This window comes from Aspergillus brunneoviolaceus (genome assembly GCF_003184695.1).
Source record: "Aspergillus brunneoviolaceus CBS 621.78 unplaced genomic scaffold BO95scaffold_100, whole genome shotgun sequence".
Taxonomy (NCBI): Eukaryota; Fungi; Ascomycota; class Eurotiomycetes; order Eurotiales; family Aspergillaceae; genus Aspergillus; species Aspergillus brunneoviolaceus.
The window spans coordinates 37,130-57,168 of NW_020290830.1; the positions used below are offsets into that span (position 1 = coordinate 37,130).

Genomic DNA, 20,039 nt, shown 5'->3' on the forward strand with positions numbered 1-20,039 from the left:
TCCCAGAACAGAAAAAACAGGGATGGAGAGAGAAACAAGTATGGCGTAACAAGGGAACAGTAGAAGCATGAGCAAAGAAATCCAAAAATGGATAATGGAAAGAAATCAAAACCCATTCCGGGAACATTTACATGTAAATACATCATGATTTATTTTCTCTACGAGAAGAGGTCGTTGTGCATTCGACCACAAATGTCTATGTATAATGCGAAGATAATGCTCATACTAACCGATCTCCGACCTGCAACCCCCCGCCACCCAATCCTCGCGATTCTTCACCCCCAACTCCACCGCCGCCCGCCCCCAGTCCTCTCCATGATTATGACCCCGCTCTCCCGCCAGCCCGGCTCGCTCAAGCCCCTGTTGTTCAGTCAAGAGGGTCAGAAGCCCGAAAATCACGGGAACATGGGCGTCCAGCTGAACACGCATAAGCCCATGAGAGACCGCCGCGGAGATGTACTCGAAATGCATGGTCTCCCCTTTAATCAAGGCCCCGATGGCAATGACCGCGTCGAAGGCTGTATTGTTCTCAGAGTCCTGTGTTTTGTGGATGATTCTGTGAATGGGGATATCGGGAATCAGAAGATGCACAAGCAAAGACAAAGAACAGTGGAAGAAAGGGAAGACGCTACCTTTGCGCGGCCAAAGGAAGCTCATAGCTCCCTGGCACACTCTCCAGAACGATGTCCTCTTCCTTCACCCCGGCTTCCAGTAGTTGACCCTTGGCCCCCGCGATGAGGGAGTCGATGAGGCGATCGTTCCACCGTGCGTGGACAATGGCAATTCGCAGACCGGCACCTGAAGTTGTTCCATCGAAATGTGTCAGCGTTCCAATCAAGAACCGGCAGCAGCGCCGGGAAGCTTTCTGGGGGGCACTGCTACAACTGACCATTGTAACTCTGCACCGCACCAGGGCCTTTGATAGATGATGCCATGAATGGAAGCACAACAATCAATCTCTGACTTGCTTTTGCCGCAGACCCAGGGATGAAGATGTTTTGGCTTGTAATTTCCCCTTGAGTTTGGTTTCGTCAGGTCCGACTGAAGTGTTCTAGGCGGACCTGAGATCCAGCATCCAACGTTCCTCCCTCATGCTGCCAGCGACTGGAGAGTGATCACTTCGGGCCCTCGGATCTTTCAAACTCGGGTCAAAAGCTATGCCGATCACTTGCCATCTGCTGACGTGGCACTGAGCTATAGCTATGGCAAACAAGGCGGACAGTGGTATAGAGAAGAAAGTCAGAATGCTAACTCTGGATGTTCGTGATCCTTTCCATTTAGGGTATGTATCTTTGCCATGAGGGGATTGATCCGAGAGCCCCGAGGGCTCCGAGAACAAGACGGGAGGAGAGAGAAATGATCGTCAATTCTAGACTTCTGGGCAAATGTGTGAAATCAATGATGTCAGCGGAAGATAGTGCGCAAACTATGCCAGGTAGACATGACCTCCAGAGTCGAGTCCCTCATGGCTGACTCCTACAGATCAACTTCCAGTTGCTCCCATCCCCGCCCCGGTTTCCTGCCTTTCGGGTTTGTGTGCTGAAAACAGTCTGCTTTTCCATATCTATGATTTAGATCGATGGCGCCTTCATAGTAGATTTGATCAACCAAGCGCGATCTGTCAAACTCCAAGAGAAGCGCACCTATCATCGCTCCATATCACTCCCCCGTGTTCCTTCCCCGGTCTCCGCCACGGGCACCCCACACCCGGATCACCCCATCCACACAATCGCCGTCCGCCTACCTCCCCGTAGACTTGGAATATAGTCGGTATTTCGACCCAACTCGCGCAAAGCTAGCCAGTCAATTTCTGACCGAGACACCTCAACCATGCGGTAAGAGTGCCATGCCACGCGGAGATAGATTGTGTACAGTACAACCCAACTCGATGCGGGGTGGGTTCTTCCAACTCGTCAAACACCTAGAATCGACCACGACGCGTCGCCAACTCATTAATCATTGTCATTGTCTATGTGTTCACGGCAACGTTTTAGTACACAGTATCAAGTGGCTGGCCTTCCAGTTACAGCTTCCCAAACTCAGCCCCAATCTGCCGCAGCAGCGCCGAGTGATCCGTGGCATAAGTATCCCCCCCTCGAGCGATCACCTCACGCACCCACGACCCGCGCGGGACAAATCGCGCCTTGAAGGGCAGGGCGCGCATGACCAGACCGTAGGTGCACGCTTCCGGGTCCACGAGGACCGGCTCGCCCGTCTCCTCAGACACACCGGCTTTGATATCAAACGACCAGAGCAACCGCGCCACAATGATCCAGAGGACATTGCGCGCGAAGAACCGTCCCGGACACGTCCGTCGCCCATACCCGAACGCTGGCGCCGGAAGGGAAGATCGTAAGTCCCCGTTGTCGTCCAGCCAGCGATCCGGGATGAAAGCGTCCGTGTTGGGGCCGAACACGGTCTCTTCGCGGGCGATCGTCCAGATGTTGGCCACGACCACCGAGCCCTTGGGGATGCGGTAGCCGTTGTAGGTTGTCTCCTCGCGGTTGAGGTGCGGTGCGCCCTCCGGGCCGGCGGGCCGCCACCGCAGGACCTCCTCGACGATCGCGGTGATGTACGGCAGGTGGGGCTTATCGTCGGGCAGCGGCAGCCGGTCCCGGCCGACCACGGCGTCGAGCTCGGCGCGGGCCTTGGTGATAAAGCCTTGATTTTGGGTAATACATGCGACCACGAACCAGACCAGGCTGTCGGTCGTGCCGTCGAGCGCGGCGTCGATCATCGTCCCCAGCTCGAAAGCGAGCTCGTCCAAGGGCATGTCGCGATTGTCATCCGTTTCAACCGTCTTCTTCAGCTGCTTGGAGATGTTCCAGGCGTCCGAATCCTCCAGCGCCCGGCGGAAGTTGCTGAAACGCAGGCTATACTTAGTGGTATAGTGGTTCTCCGCTTTTGCCTTCCACGGCGCCAGAAAGCCCGGCAGGTGGTTCAGCACCGGGAACTGGTCGACGATATGCGCGCCCACCTGGATGAACTCGGAGAACTCTTCGTTGAGTTTGACCACGCTACGAAGCACCGGGTCGTTGGGGTCTTGAATCCGGAAGCCGTACAATAAGGTGTGGATGATGCTGGCCGTGGTCCGCTGGAACGGTCCCTGGACATCAATCCCCGCGCTTCCGCTTGTTTGCAAGAGGTCGTACAGCAACTGTTGGGACTCTAGGGCTTGGATGGGGAGATATGCTGCAGCTGGAGTCGCGTTCAGCACGGACACCTGGAGCCGCTGATGATGCCGGAATTGGTCGGTGTAGTTCATCATGAGGATGTTGAGCCCCTTCAATGCCAACTCCGTCGCGAGGAACAGTCGAGGTCGGTCGGAAAAGATCACTCCACGTTTGGCGAGCAGGTCATGGGCTACTTCCGAGGTCGACAAAATGATGACCGGTTGTCCAAGCATATTGAGGTGAACGATGGGTCCGTATTGCTCATTCCATTCGCGATAGGTCCTCCATCCATGGGACTTGGGAGCCTGATGGACATTGCCTATCAAAGGCAATGGCTTGGGTCCTGGTGGTAAGGGTAAGGAAGAGGAAGATGCTTTCGGCCGGCGTGTGACCAAGAACACGCTAATCAGGAGGAAAAATCCTATAAGCGCGGCGAAGGTTGTTGAATGCATGAGGTAAACAATTGCGGGGTACGAAATCACAATGAGGATCAGTACATCTTACGGGTGACTGAGGACGTATTGGTAGAATCAAGGGAACAAGGGAACATCAACAGCTGATGGAGGAGAAGGTGTGAAGAAGCTATATCCCCAGTTGTGGTGCACCGGTCACATGACCCTCTGTGGTCTGACAGTAGACCAGCATTGACATTGGAGTCTTCAAGGGCAGGAATCATACGGAGTAGATTCACACATTTGGACAGTAGTTCGCCGCCATCTTACTGGTCCGTTTTCATTAAACCGTCGCAGGTCACAGCAATTAGTCCGAGGCCACGTCACTACTACTGTACTGACCAAATTGCAAAACCGGGATCAGAGCGACTGAAATGGAGGCTCCAGTGGAAAATCACGGAAACGTGCCTACAGATAGGCAAGATCTGGCATGTCTTGTGTTGCTTGTGTTGCTTAAGTTGCGAGGCTTTACGGTTCGCTGTGCTGCTGCGCCTCGATCCCTAAGAGGGTCACCGTTAGTGTGAGCGTTAGTGTTACTTAGTGCTTACTGTTAGATCGGTTAGAGAAGCAGCCATTGCTCAGGCCCTCAGGCACGCCTGGCTTTCCCATCGCCTGCCTCTAGTCCGACTCTGTTAATGAGGTGTACCCGATAGGGCAAAAGCGTTTTCGCGGCTTGATGCGGACCTGGCATGTAACTCGATCCCCGGGCCGCTCCCCATTTCCGCCCTGCGCCTCAAATCCAGCCACTGTTGTTTGACCGATGAACGCTGCCGGATGATCGAAAGAGAACGCAGGGATGCTTTAGTCTCCGGATCCAAGTGGGATGGGTGTCTTTCTTCAATAGAGTACAAGTACAAGCTCTCAACGACACCGGTACTAGTTTAAACGGAATTGCGCGTGACACGGGCACGCAACCCATGACGTGCGCTTGGCTTCCCATCAAGTGAAAGTTTCCTCTTCGCAGATATCTCGGATTCGATCTCGATCTCGATCTCGGCTGCCCGGTCCTCGATATCCCTCATGCACCGTTGCGCTTGTTCTTCCATCTGAACCATGTGCCCTTGTACCTGCTCCTCCAAGTCTTTCATACAGTCATTCACTGTGTTGCGCACCTCGACGTTACCGTTGTCGATCTCTTCTTCGAATTGGGCTTCCTTCTGGGTGCATACGTCGTAGAGCTGATCGCGACACTCGGCCACGGCACATTCGACGTAATGTGCGAGCCGACGCTCAATTGTTTTATCGACGTATCGTTCGAGCCGGCGCCCAAGCATCACCATGTCGGACTCGAGAGAGCTGCCTACAGGCTCGAGCTCGCGTGCCAGACGGCGGTCGACGTCTTGCGGTATGGCTAGCAAATGTTCGCGGCCGGATCGAATTAAAAGTCTACGGATCAGGTCATCAGAAACACCACGGAGCTCGTGTTCCAGATGCGCGAGTCTCTGGAACTCTGTTTGGCCGCGGGAGGAAGCACGCCGAAAGTGAGTCAGGCGGATCGAGGACGGTGATCGGGAAGGAGCCCGAATATTCGGCGTGTTAACTTCAGTCGCAACATCAGTCGCAACTTCAGTTGGAGAGCCTATCGGTCGAGGGGAAAGACGGTGCGATCTTTTTCGCCGTTCAGCGTTGGGTGACATTGACCGTGAATCTAGATACTATTATTGAACTATTACACAAGGCGCTATGGCAGAGTGAGAAGATACCTCTGGGCCGTTTTCCTAGCATTTTCTCATGATATACGGGGGGATCCACCTGCTCGGACACGGACTCCTGGCAATATGGAGGTGGATCGGGCGACAGAGCAAAGACACGCCAATCTTTCGGGCATACTCCATGGCGAGCAGTGTTTAAAGGCACTGCCCGAAGACTTCTTTGCCGGAGGGCATACGCGAAATCTTGTAGTCTATCAATTTCGTTATCGACAAACTGTCGTGCGGAGAAGTGTAGACGGAGAAATTTAGATTGACAAATTCTGGCAAACGAGTAAAATTCCAAATCTCCAGGTATGGCCGGTATGAGGGAGTCCATGCCGGATGGACTAAGAACGATGCCGACCGTGTCGAGGCTAAGACTTAATGTTGAGACGGCCGAAACATTTGTAACAGGCGCCGGGAGCGAGGAAAGGAGACGAGCTGGACAGAGAGTGTTGTTGCTTCTCCGAGCTAGACCGCATTTTTCGACTCGTTCGGGAGGGATATTCAAAGTCAGGACCTGGGATCTGCTGCTCGAGTTAGCGACGCTGCCCGAGTTAGCGAGAGTTGTCGTGATCGAAAGCAAGATAGATGCTTGGTTGGCAGTATTTCCATGCGCAATAGTCTGGCCTTGGACGATACGAAGGCGGGCGACACAAAAAACATCAAGATCGGGTGCGTGAACAAGGACTTTCGAGACCCATGGTCGGTTTCGCGTAGAGGTAGTTGTCATTCTGTTGCTGCGAGACCCGCTGAATGATTAAAACGATAACCCTCGAAAAATCGAGTAGCCCACCCACCCAGGCTTTGAGCGACGTCGAGCAGCCCTGACTCGCAATAAAAGGGAGAGAAATGGAAGAATGAGAATGTATGAGCTTCTGAGCCTGGTCACGAGTACATGCCCAATCTGAGATCAACGAGTGAAACCAGAGAGTCCTATGAGAACACAGGAATGGCAGGACTGGATTCGAGGACGACAGAGAGCAGATACCTAGGAAGGGGGAACGAGGAAGTAGAGATGCGGTCTGGTCACGAGTACATGCCCAATCTGAGATCCACGAGAGACGACAGAGAGTCCTATGAGAACACAGGAATGGCAGGACTGGCTTCGAGAACAGCAAGATAGGCCGACCAGTACATGCGCAATCTGAGATCCACCTGTGACAACCGACTGGCAGGACTGGTTTCAGGGAGCAGGAAGGAGATGGGGGGATGAGGAATGGGGAATGGGAGATGATATTGAGGTGGAAGAAGAAGAAGAGGAGGTCGAGAGAGAGGAGGTCGAGGACGATGACGAGGACGAGGAGAAGGCGAAGGAGAAGGAACGTGAAGGCGGAAGGCGCGGGCGGAGAGACGCGTCCCGTCCCGTGACCGCTTCCTCTTACTGCAACCTTCATGGGACGGGTGACTTTATGATGATACCATGATGACTAATATAGCATAACTTAATCAAGTTATACGGTACTAGGTAGTTATGTACTATGCAAGTATCCAACTCACTTCGGCTGTAGACATTAACTGATTCTTCTTGCATTGCAGCTTATGAAATAGGCCAGGGAACGAGCAGGCCTTGTCCCGTCTCATGCCATACTCATTCAGCTGTTCTTAGCATTCTTTTCCTGCTTGGAAAGTCTGTAGACTTTTTATAAGCAGATCTTCAGTACCAGCCCCATGCCCCACCCCATGCCCCACTACATCATACCAAATGGTCGTATGGCCCACCATGGAACTTACACATTGACTTACTGCGCTAGCCAGATGGCGTGGGGAAGCCGCCGACCGAATACCGTCTGCCAATCACCGGAACAAGACAGAATATCAAGTTACACATATGTATTTGTCCAGGCAAGGTCGAAATCCAAGACGTCCGATCCCGGGGAGGTGATTCCGCGAGTATGATCAGCAGACCGGCATCCTCGTCTTTCCCGTATTCTCTGTGATATTTGCCATCTTCTCCATATCGCAATCTAGGTGACAATAATTATAAAACATCCATGATTACTTGATACTATGAGCAAGCGGACAAGCACTAAATTATAACAGATGAGGGGAGCGGGACCATAAAGTCTATTAGCTTGATTTATATCTCATACTGTAGAGCCACGCTAGGTAATACTTGAAGCTACTACGCAAGATGTGATCAGTATAAGCATCAGCCATGCACCCGACCTTCACCGCATGTTAATGCAGTCATTCTGCGTATATCAACCCCATAGCAAGCAAAGCTAAAGCCACGATCTCAGAGCAGCGGTGGTGGGTGACCCCAAAACAAAAAAAAAAACACCTCGCTTGAGTCTCCCCTTATACATCCCGGCGGCGTATTTTCAACCGGGGGAGTGCTGCAGTTACGATCATGGATTTCATTCTTCAGGTAGATACCCTTCCAAATTTGTGTGACGTTCGAATAGTGGAGTCGGTTCACTACAAATACGGGATGGGTACAGAGTAGGATATGGATCACGCTCAGTGCCAGGGCCCACAGCCTAGGTATCACGTGAGTGAAAAATGCCGCCAACAAGAGGCCCTTGGGTAGTTTCCTTCAATGATCTAGATTTGGTGCTCGCTTATTAGGACTCATGTAGGTATGAGGAAGATTAGCATGGAGCAGCATCAAGGGTAGAATCCGCTTGAGCAATGTATCAAAGTTAATCACACATTGAGCAAGTGAATGTGCCGCTACAAGTTATTAATCGAAGCCATCAAGCTAGGCGGTGTACAGTTCATCACAGAGCTTCTTGATCGCGGCTTGCCCATAGATTCACTCTATGCATTGGAAGCCGTCAAAGTGAAGGGAAGGAGGCTCTGGAGGTTTTTCTTTAGAGGGGATGGGATATTAATCAACCCATCAGCGAGCTTGAACCTCCCGTACTAGGGCAAGACTCGTCCCGATAATCTAATCCACGTCATCGCAGACAACTTTAAATCATTCCGTCAGCTATGCTGTTGCAGATGAGGATATGGCAGCTTGGCTCCTTGATCATGGAGTATCACTTTCCCTTGCTGTCGAGACCGCCCCAGTTTCAGTCATCCAGCTCATGCTCAGTCGTGGCGGAGATGCTCGAAAAGGCCGACTCCTCCATCACGTCAGCGAACGGCGCTCAGATAGCATTGCAATCTTAAGACTTCTCATCGCACGTGGAGCGGATATCAATTCCACCATGTATAAGGACCATTATCCTCCTCGGGCGCTCTTCTGCTTCATGGCTCTTGGAACGGCACTACACAAAGCAGCCGAACTCGGCAGAGCGGATGTAGTTTGCTATCTAGTCAGCGAAGCAGCCAACTTGAGTATCAAAGATACAAAGGGGCGCACAACTCTGTAGTGTGCGCAGATGTCAAATCAGTGGGAAGTCATCCAGGCATTCGAGAATGGGAATTAGCTTGCCTTTTCTGTTCTCATGACACGTGCAGTTGTGTCTTTGCTGGATGGCCCGGTCCATACATTCGAAGTGGCTTTTCACTTACTCGAAGGTCATTTAAGCGTGGTGGCTGTTCTTTTGCTCTTGGAAGCTTACAAGACAGTAACCAGCAAGAGCTTGCCCTTGCTGACACACCTATCGTTTATCTGACGAAGAAAATGAGAGGTATTATTTGAGAGAGCTTTGTCTCCTCCGCCAGTCTTCACCGCTTGATCTCCCTCCAGAAGTACACCCAGAATGCCTCTGAAGTTCGCCCTCCGGGCATCTCGCCCGCACATCGGCTGGGCCCGAACTATTGGCTCATATCGGGAATGAAATTGGGCCAAGCTGCAACCAAGTCAGCTAGTCTCTATGTAGATTGACCATGGCTCGATTAGACCTAGTGACCCAAGATCTAAACCCAAAGGAGATCAGCCAAGCAGGGGCTCGGCCAGACTAGCCTCTCTTGGCAAGGCTTCAGCTTCTAGGCTGGTACCTGATAGTTTGTTCGAGGCTGATAGCTCTCCCCTTACTTGTTTCCGTTGAGAACCTTTTGTTGCTTCTTGCACATTATTCTTCTTCATCGCTATACCAGATAATCCTTTTGTTCTGCCGTTATGACGCACGTGAAATTGGTTCTGGGCCTGGCTGCCGCTACCCTTGTCTCAGCCGAGAACATTGTCACTACCCTATTTATCCCGGATACCGACGCCGAGTCATTGGCAGGCTCAGTAATGGGCGTGGTAAGTGCTGCCCACCCGTCGCGGTGCACGGAATTCATGTATCGCACACTGACGGATAGGGTAGGCTGCAACTGCTACTACCTACTTTGTCAACTGTCCGACCGCTACTGGTAATAATGATGATGATGACGATGATGATGACTGCGGCATGGGACCCGGTATGACGATTGTTGCGGGCCCTCAAACCACCAACTATTTCCTGGGGGAGCCAGAAGATGATGTGTACGTGGTCTTCGTCCTCCCTGTCAGACTTGCGAGGATCATTTGCTAACCCACCCTGTTCAGGTATATGTCCATGGCTTGTTCGGTGCAAGGGATTACTTATGGGGTCTGCACCGAGATGATTTCGGGTACGGGGGCGGATTTCACTGGGACCTATACCACGACCATGGGCACTGATGACCTCTGCTGCTTTGTGCCCGTGACCATCACTGCGGGCACGCTGACCGGTGCTGGAGATGCCATCTCCCCTGCAACGGTACTGGCCACTGGAACGGCTACCCCTACCATCCCTGATGCTTCCGCTACCGGCACGGACACGGCAATCAGCGACAAATCGGCTACTGCCACTGTCGCTTCCACTACCACTCACGATAGCACGACCCAGAGTAGCACCGGAGCTGCGGCATTCATTACCCATGATTCGATTCTGCTCCTTGGAGGTGCTGCAGCGGCTGTTCTTGTGGCGGTGGCTTTGTGAAATATGATATCTTACCTAGAATGCTTCCCGTTGTTCGGTGTACTATTCGAACCTATTTATTTAACTCTGTGTGTGGATTAAATTCCAACTTACACTTAGAAGTTTGAGTCTTGTATAGTGTTAGTATACTGTGGTGCGGAACGTGGCTGGTTCTCCCTTTCACCTTATCTGAGTGATCCCTTACTACCCTTGTTAGATTGCTTTACACAAATGTGAAATGAGTCGTGGGTTGGAATAGGGGCAAGCAGAGGTTGAATGGGCAAGAATTGATTCGCCCAACAGCCACTAGTCAAGATGAACAGGCCCTATGATATAGACCTACAAGACTAACCGCTCAAACCTCAACTCAATCTTAGCCCTCACATGATAAGCTTAGTCCAGTAGATGGTGTATGTCTTCAAGATGACAGGGCCTCATTGGCATAATTCCCCGACCGATGCATAGGTGCTTCCTTTCAGGAGCTAGATCAAGGGACGCTACTGCAACATTGATGCCTCTGTTCTGCATTTTCCCTGCTTCTCTACGCATATAACAATTAATATCTAGATAGAGCAGTACGCTTCCACTTTACCCTTGTCTAGAGCTCAGGACTCAACTGTGCTTGTACTTTACAGTCCCTTTAGCGGCATTCTCCTATGTATCTCTTAGATGTCAGATAGCCAGCTATACTGCTTCTATAAGGTTTCCTGAAATGTCAGATACAATGATATAGTATAAGAGCCTTTGCTCAATGAAGAAGAAACAAAAAATAAGTTATATGCTATCTATTACTACCCCTTTATGGAGCAGTTATTGTCCCAATGAATGCTGTAAAGAATGCCATCTTGATAGGATAAAAGGTAGGTCTTGACGCTAGAGCAGATGCCAAGATGACCATGCACGGACATGCACGCTCTTCCTGATGTTGCAGGTTCTAATCTGCGTGGCGTTACTCCCCTGCTTTCCCCGGATGCTCGGAGATACGCGGGATAGTATAGTATATAAATTGGAACTCGGGCCCGATGTGAGCAACTTATCGAGACACTTGTCTCGTGCGAAGAAGGGAAGAAAATAGCAGAATCTTTCTGAGAATTTTCGGAGTGTTTAATGTACAATAAGACACTTTGCGGCCTCGAATTGACAAATCCGCCTATCTCCACCCTTTTCACCAACTAATTATCTCCGCCCGCCCCCACATCAACCCTACACTCTTGGCCATTATGGTATAATCCAGCCGTGCCGTTCACACTGTGAGCGTCCACTCCGCGGGTGAAATTGGTGATGTGATTGTTGGGGGTGTTGTTGGCGTGCCCGGCAAAACCATATTCAACAAGATGACCGATTTGTGGACCCAAGCCCCAAGCTGAGAGGCTGCGCCCGCTGTTGCTCCACGAGCCCCATGGGTTAACTGTAATGGAACAGGCGTGGTGGATGCGTTCATCCCGCGGGTGTTCCTCCCGCTAGGCCAGAAAAGGAAATCCAGATGTTCGACCAATCAGGCTGTGTTGATCGACACAGGCTTGTTATGAGCTACAACCAGCACAGCACTGGAGTGCATGCTGCGATATCCACAATAGACGAGGCTGAGCCGAGGGCTTTTGTCGATCTCAGCTCGGCTACTGACTGACATGCCTTCTTCCATCATTTCGTGTCTGACAAAACCGTAAAGTCTACCGGGGTATAAATATTCCCCTAAAGTAAGCACCCAACACCCGGAGATGAAAACAATCCTCCTCCTACCCCAGGCCCCTGCACACAACCCGGTCTTCCTCTCCCTACAGCATGGTCCACGTATCGATTCTTTCAGTGATCCAGGCCGCGTCCGCCCTCTGGGCGCTGGACCTCCTCCCCAGCGCAGCCGCGACAGCAGCCTTCCACAACACCAGCTCGTCCGTCGAGTACAACTGTCACGCGGGACAGTCTTGCTGGCCGTCCAACGAGGAATGGGCGCAGTTCAACAAAAGCCTGTCGGGGAATCTCCACCGCACCGTCCCCTTCGCCGCCAGCTGCTACTACAGTTCGCTCTCCTACGACGCAGCCTCCTGTGCCCTGGCCCAGAAGACCTACCTACTCAACCAGCCCCGCACTGAGGTCTACGGGGCGGCGACGGGCCTCAACTGGGAGACGTGCGGGCTCCAAAGCTGCGCGCTGAACCCGCTCGACGGGGAGAGCGTGCAGTCGGACGAGTGCCGACTGGGCCGCCTGTCGGCGCTGTACGTCGACGCCCACTCGGCGCAGCAGGTAGCCACGGCGGTGCGATTTGCACGCCAGCATCGTCTCCGGATCAGCATCAAGAACACCGGCCACGACTACTTCGGGCGGTCGACGCGCCCGGACACCCTGGCCATCTGGACGCACCACCTGAAGAACATGACCTACCACGCCAACTTCACCGCCTCGAACTGTTCTCACCAGCACGAGCACATCGGGGAGATCGGGGCGGGTGCGCAGGCGTCGGACGTGTACGCATACTTCCAAGGGTTCGGGATGGACGTGACGGGCGGGAATGAGGGCTCGGTGGGGTTGGCGGGCGGGTTCGGGCAAGGCGGCGGCCACGGGGTGTTCGGGCCCTCGCGCGGGCTGCTGGTCGACAACGCCGTCGAGTTCGAGGTCGTCACGGCCGACGGCCAGCTCCGCACGATCAATGCCTGCTCCGACCCGGATCTCTTCTGGGCGATGCGCGGCGGCGGCGGCGGCACGTTCGCCGTTCTGACGAGCTACAAATTCCAGCTCTACCCCGCCGTTCAGATCAACGTCTACTCCTTGAAGGCCAGCTTCATCACAAACACGACGACGGCGGGGGATGCATCGAAGTACCGCGGACTGGAGTGGCTGCTCACGCAGCACGCCACCGCGCAGCCCCTCTGGTCCGCCCAGAACGTCTCCGGCCATGCCTACTACTGGCCCAGCCAGGTCGAGCTGTACCTGGTGTTGCCGTCAAACAATCAAACGGCGCTGCCGGCGCTGACGCGGGATTTCGTGGCCGCCGTGCGGGCTCATCCCGAGCTGATCCAGGTCGCCGAGAGCAACTACACGACGTACGCGAAGTACACCGATTTCCTGACGCTGACCGAGGCGATCGCGACGCAGCTCACGCCGGGCGGGATCTACGAAGCCGTCGCCAGCCGGCTGATTCCGCGCGATCTCTTTGCGTCGCCGGGAAGTGTCACGGATCTGGTGACGGCGGTGCTCGACGGGGTCCGTCGGAGTAATGCCCTAATCTCCGAGGAGTACGCCCTGACGCAGGTCATCATGACCACGCCCGTCAACGTGCAGAACGGGAATACGACCAGCGTGCACCCCGCGTGGCGCTCGGCGCTGTGGCATCTGCTGATGACTGGGGGGTGGTTTGACGTGCGCTCCACGGCGAACCAGACCGCGCTGCAGGAACGGTGGTTGGAGACCGTGCAGCCGCTGAAGGAGCTGACCCCGCGGGGCGGGTGCTACGTGAACGAGGGGTCGTATCTGGAACCGGAGTGGGAGGAGACGTTTTTCGGGGAGAATTATCCGGCTCTGCTCGGGGTAAAAGAGCGGTATGATCCGACGCACTTCTTTGATTGTTGGAAGTGTGTTGGCTGGGAGGGTCCCAAGTAAGTTTTCCCTATAATTGTGCGATTGCTGGATATAGATTGACTTTGGCGGCGATAGGGGGTACCAGTGTTACGATTAATTATTTGGATGCCGGGGGCAATCGCGACCAGGCTACACTTTAGTGATGATAAGGTGCTGTGTCTTTGATCCAGGTCCAGCTTGACTGACTCTACCGCCTGCTGTATCCGCCCTGTACATAGTAAATATGCACTGCCTAAGTTCCTGTCTGCTTCTAGACCCGCTGTAGCTCTTCGAGCGACGTTTTGTCTATTGACCTGAGGATAGCATGATTCCAGTCGCTAGTTGAGAATTAACAGAAGAATCATTACCCAGAACCCTGCAAACCTGAACTGCTAAGTTTACTCCCCAAGCCAGCCCGCACCTTGATGAGGTTTTAGTCTCATGCTTTTGTCTAGAGGGGGAAAGAAAAAGAAAAAATCATCTACTTGCTATAGTGACATAGCTGACGGCGGCCTGGGGCCCGACCTCGGTGGCCTTAGCTAGGTCTCGCAGTTAGCCTGACGTAGTCAGAAATTATCCATCTCCCACCTCTCAGAGGCGTCAACAATAGGCAATAGTCCGAAAGAAAAATCTTGGATTGTGATTTGAGTTGGCAGGGGAATGCTGGGTAAAGTTGTTAACCTGGCGGGCCACATGAGGAGGGGATTCCGTATCACCAAAGAATCTCCTACAATCGACCCTAGTAGGAAATGGGACTTTCCGCATATACCATTACTGTATAGAGTTTTGGTCAATGTTTCGCAAGTCACAGGCCCTCCAGTCACCGAAATTCAGGCAAGATGAGAATGCAGTCTGACATCAAAGAAGCGTGACTACATCTGATCAGCGCTTCCACTAGCATCGCTCGCCTACACCGATTGAACCCTCCTCCTCGCTGCTATTCACATAGATCTACGTAGCCGGCCTTTGGATTTGGTGCCTTCCAGTCTAGCAGCCAAATTGCAGATGACCCGGCACAGCCGCGGATGGGAGACCATGTGCAGAAATCTAGTATCTTGGATCGAACAGACCCATCTATAACTGGGTATCGGTAAGTCCGAGGCTGAATCGACACTGAAGAATATCAATAGCAACTAACCAATGGCACTCGCATCGTAAGCGCCCGCCATGGCGAGCTGAATGTTCAGCCGAGGCGATAGAGCCCTGGAGGCGCAAAAAAAGGCGGCAATCCGAGCCGAGAGGATTTTCTTCCACTTACAAGAGAGCAAGACTTGTTCACCTGATGAACATCGCATAACATAGCCTGTATGAGCCGAAAGGACCGGGAGCTATAAAGCAAGTAGTTCCAGGCAAGTGCCACCCAACGTCTCGAAAGCATCCTGCGGTACATGCTCAGCAAACATAGCTACCTCTTACCGATATAGTACGGCAGTATGGGTAACAATCTTAACTTCTTCATGAACTTGGCTTTCATGTCGAGGATGATGCTTCTTTTACCTCTTTTTCGTATTGCTGTGACTGGTACGTGGAATGCTCCCCCCCTTGTCACTGCAAAGCCTTTGCTAACTACGGCAAATCGTCTCCATCAGCAACCTCTCCCTCCACCCCACGCTCCCAATCACCCGATAACGTCAACGTAACAAGCACGACGTACTACACCCAAATCGCGATAAAAAACGCACTCCCAGTACCCCTAAAGCGCATCCGATTTGCGCACATCAGCAAGCAGGAGCTGAACGTCCAGGCCTGGGATAACGTGCCGAGCGGCCAGACCCTCCCAGCAGTCTGGATCAAATATGCGACGGGTATGTTCAAGTGGTAGAGAGCCACAATCATTTCCGGGCTCAAAGCCAGCTGCTGACGGTATCAGGCATTTTCACTGGAAGTGACACGTGGAACCTGGACATCACCTTTGAAGACGGCGAGACTTTCTACATCGACCGGGACAGCACCTGCAACCTACAGGAGTCCGACAGTGGGCAAGTGTACACGTGGACCATCGAGGGGTCCACCTTCCACATGCCGATGAACAGTGTATGCATGTCCCACCAGTCCTCCCCAAGGCATCATGTTTGACGGAAGAGGAATAGGACGGCATGAACACGCAGATCAGCAACAACGACGACGAGGACGAGTTCAATACCTACGCATTCGCACGGGTAGGCATGCCCCCTTGCTCTGCTCGACTCTCCTTTCGGTGTGCTTGGTGTAGTAGACTCCGTTGACTGATAATGGAAAAGATTAAAAACGAATTCGACCAGACGTTCGAATGGTCTCAACTCGCGCATACGCACGAGGGGACGGGCGAGAGGCGGAGCGCGTGGACGATGTCGATTCCTCCCCAGGGTTTCTCGCCGGTGGTGCCGGTGTACTTCACCACGGGGTTCGGAAACACGGATACGGATTTCTGGGCGGTGCGAGCAAAGTACACGGCCGATGGCGGGGCGCACTACCTCCTGCGACAGGCGGATGAGAAATACAAATGCATGCTGAAGTCCGGGGATGCGGGGCAGTTGTTCCACGTGGGCATTCGGGGGCAGCATGGGCGGAGTGGGGATTTCATTCTGGATATTCCGAGTGGGTCGTGTACGGTTGGACTGGTGCAGTCGAAAGAGGGGGGTACTGGGCCTGGGAACGTTGAGCTGTAGGGGTGCTCGGAATAGCTCGAGAGCTTACTGCCTCGGCTGCTGCTGTGTAGATGATGGTGTAGATAGTCGGAGTCTTGAATTGCCGAATGCAGTTTGGCGCCATCTCTCCCGAGCCGAGAATTCCACGTCTTATTTTTTCGCGCCCACCGCGTATCTACGATCCGGCATCCTGGTAGACCAAGGCTATGGGAAACAATATGGTGAACATAGCTGACTCGTATTACTATTAATGTGGTCCCACCGAATCTCATATATTTCTCATCCTGAACCTCATCGCACTATCGATTATGTAACAGTTTCCCCTATACCTGGCCATGTTTATCCCTTACAACCCTCCCTCCTCAAGCCACGGCAAGCACAACCGCCGCAAGATAAACACATACGTGGCCGCAGTTGCGGCCGCAAAGACCAGCGACAAGCAATGCTCACGGCCCCACAAGACGGCTACGACGGGTCGTGCAACCGGAAAGGCAGACAACTTCACTCAAGCTCTCCATTGGTTCCCTACTTTTCATTTTGGTGATCCCACAGGCGAACCCCCTGCACGTCAGGCAGACGAGCAGGGATCAGCATGCGGGAGGCCCGAGGCCGAGGACCCTGGCGCTGGCCAGCTGCCGGCGCGTGCGTTTGCTGCAGGGAGGTTCTACCCCATCGAGGGTTCTGGCCCTAACTCTCGCGGACCGCTTGCGCTGCAAGCTCTCGCCCATTGTGAGTAAAGCTCTTGCGACCCATATCTACTCATCTTCGATCGCAAATCTTGCTTTGAGCCCGAACTGACATAGCCCCGTCCGGAAAACCCTGCTTCAGTGTACGATGTCCTTCTCCCGTACGATGCGAAAGTTGTGGGCCTGGGGAAACTAGAAGCAGACAGCTACGCGAGGGATCTCCTTGCATGGACCTTCGAACACAAGGAGGTTTTTCATAGCCAGGCAGCCTTCAGCCTGTGCATCATGTATCAGAAGGATGGCAGTAGGGGGGCTTATCAGGCAATCCTGTGGCATCGGCAGCACTTGCTGAAGGCCGTGCGCCAGAGACTGTCCGCTCAGCGAGTGGACGACGTGCTGCTGCACAGTCTTTGTACGATGATCTCCGTCGACGAGTGTCTGGGCTTCCACGAGTCTCGCGCCGTGCACCTGAAAGGACTGCAGAATATCATGCGCGTTCGTGAATCTCCCACCAGGGCGTCGCAGCTCACACTCTCAGGATCCAGTGCCGGCCCAGGTATGCTGCCAAGGCATTCCCCCCTGGGCAAGGTGGTGCTCGTCAATAGGATCATGGTAGAGTTCCATCTGAAGATGAGCCTTGGCTTTCAGCGGGAAGTGGACCCGTCGCCAATATTGTCCAACAAACCCCCTCGCCTGCTTCTAAGCCCAGGCCCAGCCACCGATGCCACTAGCGTGGAGGACCTCCTACCGCCCGGCTTCCAAGATCTCGCTCGATCGGGCAGGTTGACTCCGACGGTGGTCAACCTCCTTTCGGACTTTTCTTCTTGGTTCTACAGCGGGATGGGCACAGACGTCACCACCCGCGAGACCTGGCGCTGTCTGACCTTCACCCCCAGTGACAGCCTTGAACAGTGCATTAGCATCGCTTTGGTCTCGCTCGCAGACGATCTCAGCGCGCTGGGGTCCCATCCGTGCGCTGTCATCTTCCGACAGGCTGAGCAGCGCGCACGCCTTCTGCGATCACTCTCATCTCTCTTCGATGAGCCCTGGTTCCAGGAACTGGGGATCTGGATTATTACAGTCATTGCAACACCGCCAAGGACATCGCGTTTGCCCTGGCTTGTTAAGATGGAGGTGCTTGGGATGGTGATCTTGGTCCCGCGATCCCCACGGAGTGGTGGATTCTCTTATCGATCCATCGATCAGATCGAGGGGGTCCTACGGCGTTTTTTCTTCGACGAGAGTCGCGCGGACGATTGGCGACGGGCTTGGAAGGAGTATTTTGAGCTTGGAGGGGTGGATCAGAGATCACTAATATAATAGGCTTCCGTCTGTTCCCAGCCATCGAAACCGCAACATGGCCGGGGCTCGTCACTTCTTCCCGCCCGCGATAAGTTTCCAAATTTCTTCGTGAAACTGGCGCCCTCAACACACCGACAAGGGAACCAGTGTCGCAAAGAGCCTCGCCACCTCCCCGGGCACGATTTGTTCGTGGATTTCACAATCGCAATATGACATTCGAACGGCCTGGAAAGCCATCGACGACAGGTAGCAAATCAGCAAGAATCATCAACTTCCAGTCGAGGACGGATTCGTGTCTGATTTGTGATCACAATTCGACACGGACGACCATCCAGCCACTCAGTATCTCAGAAATCTGCTGCAAAATCATAGGCAGACTTGGTTATTACATACAATCCTAGCTACCAGGCGGTTACCGCTGGAGCGAGAATAGTTAACAGAAGAAGCTCTACTCGCCGAGTAGCCGCGATAATCGTCCATAGTCTCCGAGCACAGTTCGTAAATTTACCAGTCTAACAATTTCATTCCTTCCTTTGAAAGCACTAAGTATCTGATGTTTCCTCCACAAACTTATGTACCGTTGATCCTCGATAAAAGCCGACAGACGCACCAACCAAACAAGACGAGAACCTCCGCACCAACACACGCAGCATACCGCGTTCAAACCAAATATACCTAATTCTCAGCCAACATCCCCTAACCGCACCCTCTCCGCGCCCCTACCTCCGTCCACTTCTAACAAACTGCAAACGCAGTCAAACCCCGATCGGAGAATCGGGGCCGTTCACTGATTCTGCATCCCATCCACCAACAGGTACGGGGCGTTGTAGGCGTGCTCGCACGAGCTGGTCCACTGGGTGCTGCTGGACTCGGTGGCGGCCCACAGCAGGGCGCAGCCGCTGGAGCAGCTGCTGTCCGGGCAGGCGTAGATGGGGGGCACGTAGTCCTGGCCGCTGAGGTTGGACCAGCCGATGTCGACGTCGTACTCGTCCTCGCCCACGGCCAGGCACTGCGCCGTCGTCAGCACCTCCATCGTCTGCGACCCGTCCACCTCCAGGTAGTGGTAGTCCGAGGAGCCGAAGCTGTGGTCGCAGTCGTCGCCCGCGGTGGAGATGATGACGCTGAACTCGATGGCGCGGGCGCAGGTCGCCAGGAGGGCGACTGTGCTGAGGAGGTGGGTGGGGGGGATCATGGTTGCTGGGTTTGGCTTCTGCGGGGTTTGGGGTGGCGTGGACTGAGTTTGTGTCCGAGATGAGAACAAGATCAGAGGGAGAGATGTTTTGAATGTGGTTCTCTTGGGAGGATGGTTTGGATTGATGAAGAATAAACTGGTGAGCTGGGAATGAGCAGGCTCTTTATAGAGCGCAGGCAGTCGCGGAGTTCGGCTCATTTTCCTCAGGCAAATGCTTCTTATCTGGCACTGATTCAACCCTTCGACTGTGCTTGCGCCGATCATCACTTCAACAATGATCCTGGACTTCACCGGAAGAGGAAAAAAACTCGGGTGCGAGGTCACCATCGTCATATCTTCGGGGAAATCAAGCTTTTGCGCCCTGCAGGAATGTTTAGTTTGGGGGCGGAGGAATTAGTCTGGTTTGATGAGGCTGCGGAAGCGGGTCCTCCAGGGTCCACCGACCCCTTGGGTGGAGTCCATTCGTAGTCTTGTCCAGAGGATGAATCAGTGAATGTCAGGCCACGGAAACTCTACCTGACATGGTGTTTGTTGCGATACGTAG

General features: G+C 53.6%; 8 protein-coding genes across 8 annotated transcripts; 4 read left to right on the forward strand and 4 right to left on the reverse strand.

Annotated features, from left to right (window-relative positions):
* Window positions 1-225: 225 nt before the first annotated feature.
* Window positions 226-1,109, reverse strand: BO95DRAFT_487748 (lumazine synthase RIB4; the record flags this gene model as incomplete). Its single annotated transcript, XM_025590491.1, has 3 exons — window positions 890-1,109; window positions 633-798; window positions 226-556 (listed from the first exon to the last, which is right to left on the reverse strand). The coding sequence occupies exons 1-3, from the start codon at window positions 933-935 to the stop codon at window positions 226-228; spliced, it is 543 nt and encodes a 180-aa protein (XP_025436970.1). The 5' UTR covers window positions 936-1,109.
* Window positions 1,110-2,023: 914 nt separating this feature from the next.
* BO95DRAFT_468749 (cytochrome P450) lies at window positions 2,024-3,625 on the reverse strand (the record flags this gene model as incomplete). Its single annotated transcript, XM_025589383.1, has 1 exon — window positions 2,024-3,625. The coding sequence occupies one exon, from the start codon at window positions 3,623-3,625 to the stop codon at window positions 2,024-2,026; it is 1,602 nt and encodes a 533-aa protein (XP_025436971.1).
* Window positions 3,626-4,608: 983 nt separating this feature from the next.
* BO95DRAFT_348159 (uncharacterized protein) lies at window positions 4,609-6,049 on the reverse strand (the record flags this gene model as incomplete). Its single annotated transcript, XM_025582003.1, has 2 exons — window positions 4,609-5,273; window positions 5,329-6,049. Coding segments are annotated over 2 exons (1,386 nt in total), but the record flags the coding sequence as incomplete, so codon positions are not given.
* Window positions 6,050-9,262: 3,213 nt separating this feature from the next.
* BO95DRAFT_424710 (uncharacterized protein) lies at window positions 9,263-10,206 on the forward strand. Its single transcript, XM_025584688.1, has 3 exons — window positions 9,263-9,457; window positions 9,522-9,679; window positions 9,743-10,206. Exons 1-3 carry the CDS (start codon window positions 9,332-9,334, stop codon window positions 10,155-10,157), a joined length of 699 nt encoding a protein of 232 aa, XP_025436973.1. The 5' UTR covers window positions 9,263-9,331; the 3' UTR covers window positions 10,158-10,206.
* A 1,477-nt stretch (window positions 10,207-11,683) lies between these two features.
* Window positions 11,684-13,730, forward strand: BO95DRAFT_487792 (isoamyl alcohol oxidase; the record flags this gene model as incomplete). The annotated part of the gene is made up of 1 exon (XM_025590492.1): window positions 11,684-13,730. Exon 1 carries the CDS (start codon window positions 11,919-11,921, stop codon window positions 13,728-13,730), a length of 1,812 nt encoding a protein of 603 aa, XP_025436974.1. The 5' UTR covers window positions 11,684-11,918.
* A 1,391-nt stretch (window positions 13,731-15,121) lies between these two features.
* On the forward strand, window positions 15,122-16,336 carry BO95DRAFT_468753 (uncharacterized protein; the record flags this gene model as incomplete). The annotated part of the gene is made up of 5 exons (XM_025589384.1): window positions 15,122-15,209; window positions 15,278-15,493; window positions 15,559-15,722; window positions 15,779-15,847; window positions 15,929-16,336. The coding sequence occupies 5 exons, from the start codon at window positions 15,122-15,124 to the stop codon at window positions 16,334-16,336; spliced, it is 945 nt and encodes a 314-aa protein (XP_025436975.1).
* A 224-nt stretch (window positions 16,337-16,560) lies between these two features.
* BO95DRAFT_518698 (uncharacterized protein) lies at window positions 16,561-18,794 on the forward strand. Its single transcript, XM_025591982.1, has 2 exons — window positions 16,561-17,044; window positions 17,144-18,794. Exons 1-2 carry the CDS (start codon window positions 16,651-16,653, stop codon window positions 18,319-18,321), a joined length of 1,572 nt encoding a protein of 523 aa, XP_025436976.1. The 5' UTR covers window positions 16,561-16,650; the 3' UTR covers window positions 18,322-18,794.
* A 293-nt stretch (window positions 18,795-19,087) lies between these two features.
* On the reverse strand, window positions 19,088-19,495 carry BO95DRAFT_436654 (uncharacterized protein; the record flags this gene model as incomplete). Its single annotated transcript, XM_025585246.1, has 1 exon — window positions 19,088-19,495. One exon carries the CDS (start codon window positions 19,493-19,495, stop codon window positions 19,088-19,090), a length of 408 nt encoding a protein of 135 aa, XP_025436977.1.
* Window positions 19,496-20,039: the final 544 nt, after the last annotated feature.